General features: G+C 48.9%; 1 protein-coding gene across 2 annotated transcripts in view; it reads right to left on the reverse strand.

Annotated features, from left to right (window-relative positions):
- Window positions 1-15,241, reverse strand: part of HID1 (HID1 domain containing) — a 64,425-nt gene that overhangs the window by 41,458 nt on the left and 7,726 nt on the right. For both annotated transcript variants that reach the window (XM_075903704.2, XM_075903705.2), the window contains exons 2-3: window positions 7,416-7,565; window positions 4,750-4,920 (exon numbers count right to left, since the gene is read on the reverse strand). In XM_075903704.2, the coding sequence (XP_075759819.1) occupies window positions 4,750-4,920; window positions 7,416-7,565 (321 nt within the window). The remainder of the gene's footprint in view (window positions 1-4,749; window positions 4,921-7,415; window positions 7,566-15,241) is intronic.

The following is a 15,241-nucleotide window of genomic DNA, read 5'->3' on the forward strand; positions in this document are numbered from 1 at the left end:
GGAGAAGAAAACAGTGAGGGGCAGGAAACCCATCTGTTGGGAGGTGAGGGTATGGAGAAATGAAAAACCATCCCCCAGAGCAGGCAGGTGGCAGATGTAGTCAGAGAGGGAGCAGTTTCAGGGAGGAGAATCCTCAAGGCCCACAGATATACTGGGAATAGGGAGTTGCTTTACTGGGAGTTACAAGAAGCCATCAGAGAGTCTCCTTGGGACACTCCAGTTAATACAGATGCTAGAGGAAAGGGAATCATTTACCATGTAGAGGGACTGCAGCTGCTAGGGGAACAAAGAGTCAACCCATCATGACTAGGTGGATGATTCAGATCATGTACAGTGGGGTGCAGGGACTGGAGTCGCCTAGCAGGCAACCTGAGTACAACTGTATAAAGCCTTTCAGAGCTGAGTGTCCAGTCCAGAACTGAGGGGCTGCTACGGAGACAGGGGCCATAACACTCAGCTAGGCAGGCATCAGCCATTGCAGACTGATCAGCTGACTGCAGCGTGGAACACTCTCTCTGGCATTCAAAGCAAACCCCAGCCTAGCCAGAGACGGCAGCTAGCATCACACGTGGTTACTCCTCTGCAGCCGTTTCCAAGGGAACGTCTCCAGTAAGCCTCCAACCCTGCCATTCAAAGAACATCCTGGATGTCATCTCTTCCCCAGTACAGCTAAATCCAGGCTTCTGCCAGGAGGGGGCGAGGTGCAATGGCAGCTTATCTGTGACAGCCAGGACCCGTCAGCACGCAGATGACACAAAGCCCTTAAATATCAGCAGGCAGGCCAAAGGGAGATAAAAGCCTGCACTGCATTGACGTCTTTTAATGCGACATTGGGGAGGCCAATAACAGGATCTCAGACACAGGAACAAGGCCAGGGGTGGAGAGCCAGCAATCAGCAGACACGCTTCTATTCTGGCTTTGAAATCAGAGAGGAAACAGAGGAGCCTTGAGGTCAAAAGGGATATAAAGAAAATGATGGGCACCATCTTCCAGACAAATCACCTCCCCGCTGGGGTATCTGCCCTCCAGGCAGCGGCGATGCAGACAAAACAGAACAAGCCGGTTGTTCCCTCCCACCATGGAAGTGGGGATGGTCCCTGGTTCTGAAAGGGCTCTCCAGGAATCTTTTATCACCTCCACAAAACTGTGGTCTGCTTTCTTCCCCATCCCCTCCCCTCTCACAGACCCCCAGAATTCATCTCTGTCATCCAACCCCCACTCTCACCCCCAGAATCTTCCCTACTTCCGATCACAGCCCCAAGGAACCAGGAGCTACCATCCACTCCCTACATCCAAAACCGATATTTGCCACACATAGCACAGCCTTCTAGGTGGCAATACCCAGGGCCTAGTCAAAGGGGCTTTTTCCACCACATGCTGAGGACCTTCACTTCAAAGAAAAGGTGGAAGACATGCTCATTTCTCTCCTCTCTGATAACAAGCCAAGCATCCCAGCAATTTCCTTCCCAAACTTGAGAGGGTGGAGCTGTCCTTTGACGTGCACCATGACAGCTACCGAATTGGTGGGGATGACATCAGACTACTGGATCGAGTTGTGGCTCCCCCATGGCATCCCAGCCTTCAACATGAATCTCTTGCCTCACGCTGGGGCCAGCCTTATTCAGGCACTGCAGGGTTAGATTAGATCTGTTTGAACTGCTAAAACTACAGCGTCAGCTCATCCACCATTGAGGGACCTTGACTCCTTGGTGGGGCCCAAATGCTGTACGCATGAGGCATGAGCACAAGGTGAATGGGTCAGGAGAAGGCTGACTGCACAATCAGTCCTTGCCATACTCCTTCTCCCTCCCCCAAAAAGCCAGAATGCCTAGGGCCCAAGCAGCTGCTGAGTAAGGTGAAAATTCAGTTCCTAACAATGGCCTCGCTGTATCCCGCACTCTCACACAGAGCACGCTGTGATGTCCTTCCCAAAGCAAGCCCAACAGCCAGGTCACACAAGTTCAGCTCCCTATAGGGGAGACTGGAGTCCCAGACACCTGCTCAAACCCACAACAGAGAAAAAGGGCTTCAAACTGGACTCCTCCTACTGCCCAGAGCTTCCCACCGAAGAGCCCATAAGCAAAGCAGATTAGAAAGGACAGGCTCAGAAAGCGCTAGGTTCTGGCTGCACCAACACTTTCTCATCCTTGCCAATCTTTGTTAAATTTCAGTAACAAGCACAGCAGAACACACAGCTTCCAGTGGGAGCAACTGAACAAATCAGCACAGAGTCCAGACCCAAAAGGCTCCATTTGCGACGCAGAGTCTGCAAGGACAGTACTGCTGGCATGTTAAGAACTGGCTGCTAAACTAGCAAGTGGGCAAGGAACAGTAACTACTCCCCTCCTGACTTGTCAATTTGCACTTCAGCCAAGGACCCCAAATGCTTCATAAACACCCCACCTTGACTCCCCTTGTGAAGAAGGGAAATGTTGTTATTCCTCTTTCACAGAGAGGGAAAAACAAGGACACCAGGATGTTAAAAGACTCACCCAAGGCTTCATACAAAGTCAATTGCAGAGACAGAAATAGAAGTTAGGACCCAATTGTAAGTACTTGGTTTCAACCACTGGACCATGCTCCCATCTTAAAACTTTAAAGCTCAATTCATGAACGAGCCACTGGCCATGACTCTCATGGCTTTTCTACACAACTAAGTTGCACTAGCAGAACTGGAATCTGCTTTTAAAGCAACAGAGTTAAGCCACTGCAAAAAGCCGCACCGGACACTCTTATTTTGATTTCAGATTGGCGTATGTCCATTTTAATTCAACCTGTTTCCATCAGCTTAAGCTCAACCAACAAAGTCTCTCTTCAGGTGAAGTAAGAAGGTCCACACAGCCTTTTTGCATCTGCGTAGCTTTATCACTTTAAACTGACAACTTAAGTCACACCAGGGCAACTTTCCTGCCTGAACAAGCCCATAACCAGAGCTACGCCCAAGTGACAGAAATGCTCCAATAAACATATCAACCCGCACTAAACAAACAGCAGATGAGAGGAAAAAGGCAATAAAGCTGGCGCTACACGTGGACTATGTAGTTAATTTCAGTCTATCCCCTCGTGCTCAGTATTAGGGATGTTAAATTTAGTTTAATCAACTAATTGACTAGTCGATGGAATTTCCATCAACTAGTCAATAAGCAGGGGAGCTGCAGCGGGGTTAGCTCCCGGCTCTGGGAGCTAACCCTGCTGCAGCTCTACCAAAAAAACCGTAGTCAGAGAGTTGTTGTTAACGGTGCTAAATCCTGCTGGAAAGGGATAACAAGTGGAGTTCCACAAGGGTCTGTTTTGGGACCCGTACTGTTCAATATCTTCATCAATGATGTAGATATTGGGATAGAGAGTACGCTTATTAAGTTTGCAGATGATACCAAACTGGGTGGGGTTGCAACTTCTTTGGGACATAATTCAAAATGACCTTAGCAAGTTAGAGAAATGGTCAGAGGTAAACAGGATGAAGTTTAATAAAGAGAAATGCAAAGTGCTCCACTTAGGAAGGAACAATCAGTTCCATACATACAAGATGAGAAGCGACTCTCTAGGAAGGAGCATGGCAGAAAGGGATCTAGGGGTCATAGTGGACCACAAGTTGAATATGAGTCAACAGTGTGATGCTGTTGCAAAAAAAGCAAATATGGTTCTAGGTTGTATCAACAGGTGTGTTGTAAGCAAAACTCGTGAAGTCATTCTGCCGCTCTACTCTGCACTAGTTAGGCCTCAGCTGGAGTACTGTGTCCAGTTCTGGGCGCCACATTTCAAGAAAGATGTAGAGAAATTGGAAAGGGTACAGAGAAGAGCGACAAGAATGATTAAAGGTCTAGAGAACATGACCTATGAAGCCAGGCTTCATGAACTGGGCTTGTTTAGTTTGGAAAAAAGAAGATTAAGGGGGGACATGATAGCTGTTTTCAAATATCTAAAAGGGTGTCACAAGGAGGAAGGAGAAAATTTGTTCCTCTTGGTTTCTGAGGACAGGACAAGGAGTAATGGGCTTAAAGTGCAGCAGGGGAGGTTTAGATTGGACATTAGGAAAAAATTCCTAACTGTCAGGGTGGTCAAATATTGGAATGAATTGCCAAGGGAGGTGGTGGAATCTCCCTTTCTGGAGATATTTAAGAACAGGTTAGATAGACATCTGTCAGGGATGGTGTAGACGGAGCTTGGTCCTGCCTTGAGGGCGGGGGGCTGGACTCGATGACCTCTCGAGGTCCCTTCCAGTCCTATGATTCTATGAAAAGGTGTATTAAGAGCCAGGACATCTGATTCCCGGCTCGTGCCAAACCCCACTTCCCCAATCTCCCTCCCCCAGCTGTGTGCCAGCTCTTAATACATTTTAAAAGCAGAGGCGCAGCATTCTGGAACTAGACATGAGCCAGGAATCAACTGATTCCCAGCTCGCGCCCAGCCCCCGCTACCCGCTGGTCCCCGTGGAGACAGCGCTGGGGGAACCGGCTTTTAAGCCAGCTCCCCGCAACCATAACTCCTGCGCCCCCTCCCTTGGTGGGGGAAAGCGATTAGTCACTTACATTCTACTCAGTATGGAAGCTTGCTGATGGATGGGTCTTTCCCATCAGCATGTTTATGTTTCAATGCCACATCCTATCCATCACTCCAGTACAAGTCCTCCCACAATGTTTGAACCCACTGTAAAAAGGCTGTTCCCAACTGATTAATGTTGGGCCTATGCTGTCTCTGCCTCCTGCAGCTTCTCCCAAAGAGGAAGAGTCTAACTCAGCAGATACCAACCGCTCCACGTCCAGCCCCAGGGACAGTCGACCAGAAAAAGCCTCTCCAGTCAGGGTCCTCAAATATGTAGGGCAGGATGCGAGTGAGGAGCCGGCTGCAGTTCAGAACGGTTTGCTTCTCCTTCTCCGAGTGGCAGCCACTCTCTGCTCCCTGAACCAGCTTCTCTACAGCCTGATGGCAACAAAACAGAAGCATTAATCATGAGTTACATGGTTTACAGACACACAGGCCCTGCTGCCACAGAATTACAAACAGCATTTGGCTCCACTTCCCAAGGGCTTGCTATAGTCTCTATGGGGAAAATCACTCTCTGTGTTGAAGTTAGAACCAAGCAGCTGAAACGTATGATTATTTTAAAGCTGCTGTGATCACAGCAGGCATCTCTCCAGGAGCGGGATATGGAAGCCAAGAGAATGCCTGTTATTGATTATATGCATTGACACAGCACCTGGGAGCCTCTGCCATGGACCACAGCAGCGCTGTGCTAGCCCCAACAAGCTTGGAGGCAAAGAATTCACTTTCTTAGAAAACAATTGGAAAGTGTCAATTGCCAAAACGCCCCCTCCCACAACCTCTCCCCCCTTCCCAGAAGAAGTGAATTTAATGCTGGTAGATGGTATTGGATTAAACTCTAGGATACCGAATTTCCTCCCATATCTATGGGACAAGGCAGCCTGGGCAGTGGCCCAGCAGCCCAAGTTCCCCCAACCACCTCTGTGTCCGTTACCCCCGGGGAGCTCTACGCTGAGAGGGGGGCTCCGTCCCCAAAGCCATCCAGTGTTTGGCTGCTCTGCTGAGGCCATCAATAAGGGGGGCAATTGTGGTCAGTCACATCACTGGTTTTCTGGGATGGGGACGCTTGTCTTGCCAAACAGCCATCGCTGCAGCTTAGTGTGACCAATGCACTTGGGTCTCATTTACATCACAAGAGCTAACCATCTTTTAACCATCTGGAGAGACAAGGAACCAGGCCTCCTTCCACATTACGGTCTGTTCTACCCAGCAGAGGCTAGAGTTGCTTTATGGGTTCTAAAGCCCAGCATGGGCTGGGCTAATTCTAGCTACACTGGAAAAAGAAGTCATGATAGCAACAGCCATGGTGGGAAACAGATGTCGAGCACTGGTCTGATAGATCTGCATTTAATTATTACTGAACACAGTTGCTGTTTGCATGGTGCAAACTATAGTGCAGTAGGAGCTTAAATCTTGCTGACCAAAATGTTCCCTAAGCAGAAGCAGCCAACCACATCCTACTGGCTTGACAATTTGCAAGCTCTGGAATTATAGGCAATACAAATAGATGTCTCTCATGTTGCACACCCGAGAGGGCAAGGTTGACAGAAAAGCATCAACCAAAGTGCTAAGTGGCGGGCTGGGGGTGAAATGTTTTTTCTGTCCAACAAGAGTTCGATATTTCAAAATTTGTCCTCCTGCTTTGGGAAGGGAAAAGTCAAAATATTGGGAGGGGAGTGGGAGGGGCGGGAAGAGGAATAACAAAATTCACTCTGGGTCAATCAAAATGTATTACTTTTGAAATTGTAGTGTAAATTAAACTGAAATTTCTAAACAAACAACCAGTCATTTGAAATGGAAGCAGACAATTTTCAAATCCAGATGGGATGTTCTGTAAAAGATCTGCTCTCATTCAAACAGGAAGGCCTCTCTGGTCTGTGTTATGCAGGAAGTCAAACAACAGGATCCCAGTGGTCTCCTCTGGCCTTAGAATCTGTAAAATGCAAAACTAAACTTGGTTTTGGAAACAGGAGATTCATTTAAATAGACCCTTTCTCGTGAATTGTTTCAATTTTGACTAATTAACATTTTCCAATGAAAAAACATTCCAACTTTAGTGCAAATGCCGAAGTGAGACAGAGCAGTGAAATGAGCAAACAGACTTAAGATTTTCCCATTTCTATCTGTCTCTGGCATTTCTACGGAGACCGCAGTTGGCTCAGGCCCTTGAGAACTTTGTGTTCCATTAACTGAGGTTGTTGTTGAACCTTGAGGAGCAATCAGATGCTTTGACAAGGAAGCAGGAGCACTGGCTCCATCAAGGATACATAACTCTTGCATGTTACTGGGCAGGATTCTTAAGTATACAGCAGCCAATGCTTATACCAATAGTTAGGGAAGTAGTGGGTAATGAGTGAACTGATCAAATGCCAGCTGTGGTTAGTGGTAAACCAAAAGAGGAAATGTGAACAAACCACTCATGCCCGGCAGGGCAAAAAGGGGCGCTGCAGTTAAGTCTCAAGAGGAAACAGAGGCAAGAAGCCCTGAAAAGGATCACAGCAAGTAGGGTAAGTAATGGAATTTGCAAGGGCTTGGGTCATTTTGGTATCTACTCCAAAAATCAACATGCATTTCTGTTGCAACCATTTACTTGTGCATATGGCTGATAGTGACAAATCCAAGCATATGCAGAGTTGCTAATCACAGAAAGCAGCCCCAAGGACCATCTTTTTGTCCTGTTTGCACAATGCTCAGCACAATGGGGTTCCAGGATGTGACTCCTAGGCACCGTGGTAATACCATCAAGAAGTGCCCATGAGTGAAACACATCCCTGTGCAGATCAACTCGCAGCCTATGAAGCACTTCAGTATTGGAACTCAAGCAAGACCTGCTGCTCTCACTAATTCCAGGCGAGGGGAAGAAGGCACCTTACCTTATAACACAGAGTGGCCAAGTTTGAAGGAGATTCTTCCCTCACTGCTCGGATTTCTGCAGCTGGTACCAGGGCAAAAACATCCTGCACTGAAGTTGCAGTGTCTGCCCAGAACTGGTCCCAGAAGGCATCATCTGTTGCCTCCACTGGCTGTGAAGAGACAAACCCAGAGTTACACATATGAGTAACAAGAAAAAAGAGGAAAAGATCACTCTATTGGAGCCAAACACAAGGCATTCTGACTTGCTCAGTGACAGAGTCAAGCTCGACCTCAGTGCTCAAGAGCAAGAAGGAAGGAATATGCACCCATATCAGTTCATCAGTTCTATATTATGGCATCTCTTGGTACCAAAGCCTTAGCTATTATTATAACACATAGCTGCTGTTGGACTCAGAACTACTGAACTGAATATACCTTATGTTGACATTGGTGAGGTCCAATGGGCACCAATAAACTGTTCATCTACTTTATATTTTAGAAAGTTTGTGCGTCTGTGTGTCTGTCCATCTGTGAGCCAAGTTGTTCAAGAACTCCTACTAAACAATAAGAGCTAAGACCACCAAATGTTGTTTGCAGGTTCCTCTTATCATAACTTAAAGTAAGATCAGACCTTGGTTGTGCTAGGACAATGGGATGTCTGTGGAATGTGATTGTTTCACATAAAACAGAAAAGGAGGGGCATGATAGCAGGAACAGCTATACTCACAAATAACCACAGCAAAATGCAGGACGATGTAGCACTTTAAAGACTAACAAGATGGTTTATTAGATGATGAGCTTTCGTGGGCCAGACCCACTTCCTTTGATCTGAGGAAGTGGGTCTGGCCCACGAAAGCTCATCATCTAATAAACCATCTTGTTAGTCTTTAAAGTGCTACATTGTCCTGCATTTTGCTTCAGCTACCCCAGACTAATACGGCTACATCTCTATCACTAAATAACCACAGGGGTCAGCAAGCGTCCCAGCCCCGAGGAACAGCTGCTGGCGAGCAGCACAGCCCCCACTTCTCTGGCCTGTCCCAGGGAGCAGCTACCAGCCATCACGTGGCTCCCATTGCCCCTGGGCCACTGTGTTGGGCTGCCCGCTGTGAGCAGCCACCGAAGCCCCTCCCACCTGCCCTGGGCTGGCCTCATGGAAAAGCCAGAAGGTGGGCAGTGCAGCCTCTGCTGCCCTGGGCTGGGAACCCAGGCAATGCTGGGTAAGTATTCTAGTATGGTGTATTTGTATTATTTGCTCCAATTATTCCTGGGCTATGCCTACACTGCCCCCGTTTTGTGAAAAAATATGCAAATGAGGCAAAGCGTGGAATATCGCTGTGCCTCATTTGCATAATTAATGAGGCTCCGTTTTTGAGCAAGAGGCTTTTGTGCAAAAAGGAGCTGTGTATATGGCTCCTTGTTGCACAAAAAACCGCTCTTGCACACGAGCCATTCTTCCTGAAAAAAATGCAGAAGAATAGCTCTTGCGCAAGAGGGGGGTTTGCACAAAAAGTAGCCGTGTAGGCGGCTCTTTTTTGTGCAAAAGCCTCTTGCGGAAAAACGGGGCTTCATTAATTATGCAAATGAGGAGCACAATATTCCACCCTTCACCTCATTTGCTTTTTTTTTGCGCAAAACGGGGGCAGTGTAGACATAGCCCTGGGGTAATTCTGTGCCAAACAATTAAAAATTCTGCACATAATATTTTAAAATTGTGCATATTTTATTTATTAAAATAACATAATATAACCATGCTGGTTTCAATTACTTTGGTAATTTATTTAAACTGCAGTAGAATGGATGGAGAATGAGATTGGGGCATACTGGAGGCAATTCCCAAACGCCCCATCTAATAGTAGAATCATAGAATCATAGAATAATAGGACTGGAAGGGACCTCGAGAGGTCATCGAGTCCAGCCCCCCGCCCTCAAGGCAGGACCAAGCTCCGTCTACACCATCCCTGACAGATGTCTATCTAACCTGTTCTTAAATATCTCCAGAGAGGGAGATTCCACCACCTCCCTTGGCAATTTATTCCAATATTTGACCACATATAGTAATATGTCTAGTATTGACTCTTCTGGTTATAAGTGAACAAATCTACGCAGCCATATGCTCAGGGTTACATTACAGGCAGTCCCCGACTTACGCGGATCCGACTTATGTCGGATCCGCACTTATGAACGGGGCTTTCTCGCCCCGGAGCTCACAGGCAGCGGTCAGCCACCTCGAGCTCCAGGGCGAGAAAAGCTGCTCCCGGTGCCCCTGGTCTGCTGGGGACCGTCTCCAGCAGACCAGGGACACCGCGAGCGAACCCGCAGCAGCGGGGGGTCCCGTGCTTCTGAGGCTTTGCTCTGGCAAAGCCTCAGAAGCGCGGGGACCCCGCCGTGGCTGCGGGTTTGCTCCCGGTGCCCCTGGTCTGCTGGGGACCGTCTCCAGCAAACCAGGGGCACCGGGAGCAAAGCGATCCGGCGCCAGAGCAAAGCCTCAGAGGCGAGGCACCCCCCGCTGCCGCTTTGCTCCCTGTGTCCCTGGTCTGCTGGGGGGGGGCGCAACTAGTGCGCCCCCCCCCAGCAGACCAGGCTTTTGTTGTGGACCCTGGGGCAGAGCAGCTGGGGCGCTGCCGATTGGTCCCACAGTGCCGCTCTGGGCACTACTGGACCAACCCGGCAGCACCCCAACTGCTCTGCCCCAGGTGTCCTGATTCAGCCGCTGCTGGTCAGTTTCAGCAGCGGCTGAATCAGGACTCCTGGGGCAGAGCAGCTGGGGTGCTGCTGGGTTGGTCCAGTAGCGCCGAGGAGCGGTGCTACTGGACCAACCCGGCAGCACCCCAGCTGCTCTGCCCCAGACATCCCCAAGTCAGCCGTTGCTGAAACTGACCAGCGCTGACTACAGGAAGCCCGAGGCACAGTTGCCCTACAGTGACTGCCCTACAGTGATTGCTCAGAAACACTCCAAAGCTGAGTGTGCTGCAAACACAGAGTCTCTCTCACGCCTAACTATCAAGACCCCTCCTCTCTGGCAGTGATTTTACATCTCTACCATCTGCTCTGGGTGCCCAAATTGACCAGGCTGCACTGCTGGGGAGGTACTTGGAAGCAGGGCCGGTCAGAGCCATTTTGGCGCCCCGGGCCCTGGGCGCACGGTGCCGCCCCTGGGGCTCATGGCCCCGCCTCCAGGCACATGACGCATGCGCGGGCCCTCCCCTGGGATGCACGGCCCCGCCACTGCACGCACGGTGCATGCACTGCCCAGTCGGCCCGGCCACCACCAATGGTGCGCAGCCTGGAGCCGCCTGGGGCGGGTTGCGCCTGGCCGTGCAAGGCCCTGCAGCCACAGGGGGGAGGGAGTTGCTGGCCGGTGCTGCAGGGGTTAACACGGCCCCTGCCCCGGGTGGCCGCTGCAGCCCGCCGGGAGCCGGGCACCCCCCATAGGTTGGCACCCTGGGCAGCTGCCCGGCTAGCCCACCCATTAGTCCGGCCCTGCTTGGAAGCCACAAGAGTGGTCACCTTTACTTCCCATTTGCCCTGTACCGGCCCTTTAAGGGCAAAACCCCAGCCCTGAGTGAGGGCTGAGAGCAAAGCCCCAGCTGAGGCAGTTCTTGTTAATGAGGGCCCAGCTGCAGGCTATATAAAGGAAGTCTCCTGAAGGAAGAGGGAGAACTGACTGCCGCTCTGGAGAGAGCAGTAGGGACCTGACTGCCAGGGAAGCAGGAGGCTTCCTGGAGATAGAGCAGTGCTGGGGAAGGAAGGCAGGGCTGGAGAGGCTCTGGCCAACCAAACTCCCAGGCTGCAGGGCCTGAAGCAAGGCCTAAAGCTACTGGGGCTACAAGGGGCAGCCATGGTAGGCAGGGGCAGCAGGTCCACAACCCTTTACCAATGATGGGTGGCCATTACAGACTGCAATTTTCCCTGAGGCAGGGACTAGATGAAGACTCGCAGTGGGTTACTGAGCCAAGGTGGGTACAGGGGAACTGAGTGTTCCCTGGGAGAAGAACTGGGGACCCCTGAGGAGGGGAGGACCCTGGAGGGAGCAGTGGAGTAAATAACAACACCCCCTGGAAGGGGGCGCAGAGAGACTGGAGTAGGCACTGCTGGAGGGCAGTGTCCTGAAGAAGACGCTGTGGTCAAAGAGAAACATGGGGAGACACCAGCTAAACAGAGGCATCCAGCGAGCCAAACAAGCTAATTCCCAGGACTGCCCGCTGGAAGTGTTATGGTGGTGAGTCTACCTCATGACATTCCCCATCAGAAGTCGCTTTTCTGTAGGGAAGTAAAGAAATCTGTGCAAACCATGAATTCTGCACATGCGCAGTGGTGCAGAATTCCCTCAAGAGTACCAGTGTAGAACTCTGAGTCTTATAAGGGGCTAGTGCTAATGAAAACCAGAAGAAACCAGACACAAGCATGAGTCCATGAACAGAACGGCGTGTCTGCATCATCCGATGCCCATGGCAAGTTCCATGACTTTCACAGCATGGGGGCTGAGCTGCCTCTTTGCACTTTGCCAGGTACTGGATGTACAGAGTAAGCTCTTGTCTGTACTGCAGTAAGGTCGCAGGGCCTCTTGGGTTAGAGACACCAGGTAAAAAGAGAGTCCAAAGGACTTAAAATCTGTCACACCAAGGTGCAAAGAGTGGATGAGACTCTGGGGCTGAACAGAGAATGATAAGGCAACAGTCAAGTGGATAAAACTACTGTACAATGCAATCAGTTTTCCCAATCTGATGACTCCCTGCCCCAAAAGAACATGCCTGTTCCACATCAGGAAACGCACTTCTCTTTATTCAGTCTGCAGGCTCTCTGGGAGGGGGGAGGGGGGAAGACATTTCTATGTTCCCAACACTGCTGTCTCCCTTTCAGAAGGTGGGTACACATATTTTTCTCCAAGTCCTTTCACAGAGATTAGAATAGGGGTTAGCTTCCTTGGAAATGAGAGCAGTTTGCCAGGTTTCTTCTTAATGTCCATCTATACTCTGAAATATTACTCTTGGCAACTGATAGTGTTGAGTTCCAATTTTATTCCCACTTACAGACCAAGTGTCCTCAATTTTTTACATCAGAACAATGATCCTTTGAGTTGTGTCCTCTCTGCCGCTTGCATCATTACCTCTAAGAGAGGTGCTAAAATGAGAACTTACAGGTCAGTTTCAGTGATGATGAACAAAGCAGGTTAGACTCCACTTCGCTCTCTTGCAGCTGTACTGGATCAACAAGACTAACAGAGGTAACTGTCAACAGTGAAACAAATGCCACGTTTTTCATGGTGTGAACTGGAGAGACATAGGGCCCAGCTGTACAACCCTTCCCTTTGCAATCGATGCAAGGACCTCTTTGAGTGGGAACTCACCAAACTGTGGAACCTGCGTGGAAGCAAACACCACTGTATATAGAGCAAGAAGGTGCCATTGTTACACAGGACTCTTCTAAGTTCTGTGCTCACTTGCTCCTGATTCTTTGAAGAGCTCAGCAAGGGCTCAACATGTCATTCACCTCAAACCCAAACATCGCTCACGCCACAGAAACCCTGCCACTCACCACAGAGAAGCCTCACCACAAGTGAAAACATCCTTACCTAACCCATGGCCTGGGAGCGATCACCCAATTCAACAAAGCTTCCAAGGTCTAAATACAGGTGCGATGTTCATCAATTTGAACATTTACACTGTGAATGAGGCTGGTCAAGGGTATATTTGGCTAAAATATATATATATTTTTAAATCCATTTCTCCTCTCTCCAAAAGAAATATTCTAACAAATGAGCCAAAACGTAAGTCAGTTGTACTTGTTGCATGCCATGGTACTATCACTGTTATTTTGAGGCTCTGTGTGTGTGTGTGTCCCCAATCCTGCTCCTTCTCAAGGTTAGTCTCTGATAAAACAGTGGTGATCAGTGCATACAATGGCCCTGGATCCTACAACTGAACCACATGTGTGGATCTTTGAACTCCTGTGGAAATCCACCAAAGTCTATCAGGCACCTCAAAGGTGCCTAGAATTGTCCACATGACTCCAATTCCACAATCAGAACCTACGTTTTTCTCTGAATCTCCATCTGGGGAAGCACATTTCTGTCTGGTTGTCAAACTGCTCCTTGGACCACTAGTGGCCAGCAGAGCACTTGCTGAGGCCCGTGGAGAGGGAAATGGTCTGTGGTACTCACTTTTGTTCTTGCCCGCAGCTTCCAAGTCACATTAGAGAAGCTGAAATTACACCAACTCTTTTGCTAAAATGTTATTCTTTCATGTAAGCAACTGCCATTGCCTTCCCAAAAATGCTATGTGAGGACAAGTGGGATTGGAGATGGGAACAGTGGCACCATGAGACACTGTCCCTATCAAGATATGGATGTATACTATGAAAAAGAACTGGGAACATCTCCTCTAAAGGTGCCCCCAAAGCCAGCCATAAGAGATGTGAGTGGCTGCAACCAAGAGACTAGGTGCCTGGAAGTCAGGACTCCTGGAATCTATATCCTGCTCGAGATATACATTTCTGATTCCATGCCTGGCTTTGCTACCAAATTACGGTGTGACCTGCACCAATACGCTTAGCCAAAGGTCTTCAGTTTCCCCATTTGTCAGATTAAGATCATGCAAGTTTTTCTGCCCCTCGCTGGCCAAGAAAGGGTTGTGAGCTTGTAAGCAGTGGGAGCTCCTGGATCAGGGGATGCTACACAAGGATGCACTATTACTGGATCACCAGGAGCAAAGGGGAATTTCCAGCATTAAAACACACTAAGGAGTGCTCAGTCTATCAGAAATCCCAGCTGGCTAAACATTCCTGACTCTTAAGTTAGAAACAGAGGGTGCCTGGTGCCTCCTGCAATTGACGTAATAACAACACAAAGACAAACAACAGCTCTTGCCTAACAGTGGTTATTACATGCAGTGGATGGTTCCATTGTCTTGGATTGCAAGGGGGGATGGAGATTAACATGTTTAAATTAAAACATTTTCCAAGCATCTGTGGTAATGTTGCTGTTAATTTGTCCAATTTTGCAACAAGCTTTTAAGTGCATGCAAGGATCCTCAATTAGAGGCTGCCTTCTTCCCAGCTCCAACACAGACACAGGGAAGTACTTGGATTCACACTCCTCTAACTGGATGTGAGAAGACAGCACCTTTTGAACTAGCAGCCCGAACTCCAGAGGCACTTCCGAGCTCTGAGCAGGTGATGTGTCACTGAAACCCAAAAGCCAGAAAGCAAGAGGAGCAAGCAGGCAGAGCCCAAACTGGTAGAGCAGGTTCCTTTCATTGTGGTTTTTTTCCCCCTTAATCCTTCAATGTCAAGAACTTTCTTATTACCAATGTCCTGGTCTTGCTCCTTCCAGACATGAAATGAATCCCTAGGCTCTCTCCAGCCTAGGAAAGAAGGTGCTTAGACACAGGTGACTGACTGCTCTAGTATGGAAACCTTTTTCATTTACTAAGTGAGCTGCCCACATAGACCCCTTTCAAGGGATTTTTTCAAGGAATCCAACAGGCTGCCTTCCAAAGGAGAATGCTGTAAATGCTTGTGTGTTTGGGACTGGATCTGCAAAAGAACTCGGCTCATTACGTGCAGTGCGTGCTGCACTGTTTTGAAAGTTTCGCTCCCACTGTCCCAGGAGGAACTGCTGGAGATGGAGCACTGAGCAAATCTGAATTTGGTTTACATACATAAAAAGAACTGACCACTTGAAATTCTGGCCTTGAATTTTTGGATGTCTAGCCCTAATTGTATAACATCTATAAAACTTTATAATTATGTAGCTCTCTCCATCCCAAAGCTTTCCCAAGCTATATCTAATCACTTAATCTTATGCAAAAATGCAGCCACTTCTGGGGTGGAACATGCACAATAG

This window comes from Pelodiscus sinensis, chromosome 20 (genome assembly GCF_052426305.1).
Source record: "Pelodiscus sinensis isolate ZL-2025 chromosome 20, ASM5242630v1, whole genome shotgun sequence".
In the NCBI taxonomy this organism is placed as follows: domain Eukaryota; kingdom Metazoa; phylum Chordata; order Testudines; family Trionychidae; genus Pelodiscus; species Pelodiscus sinensis.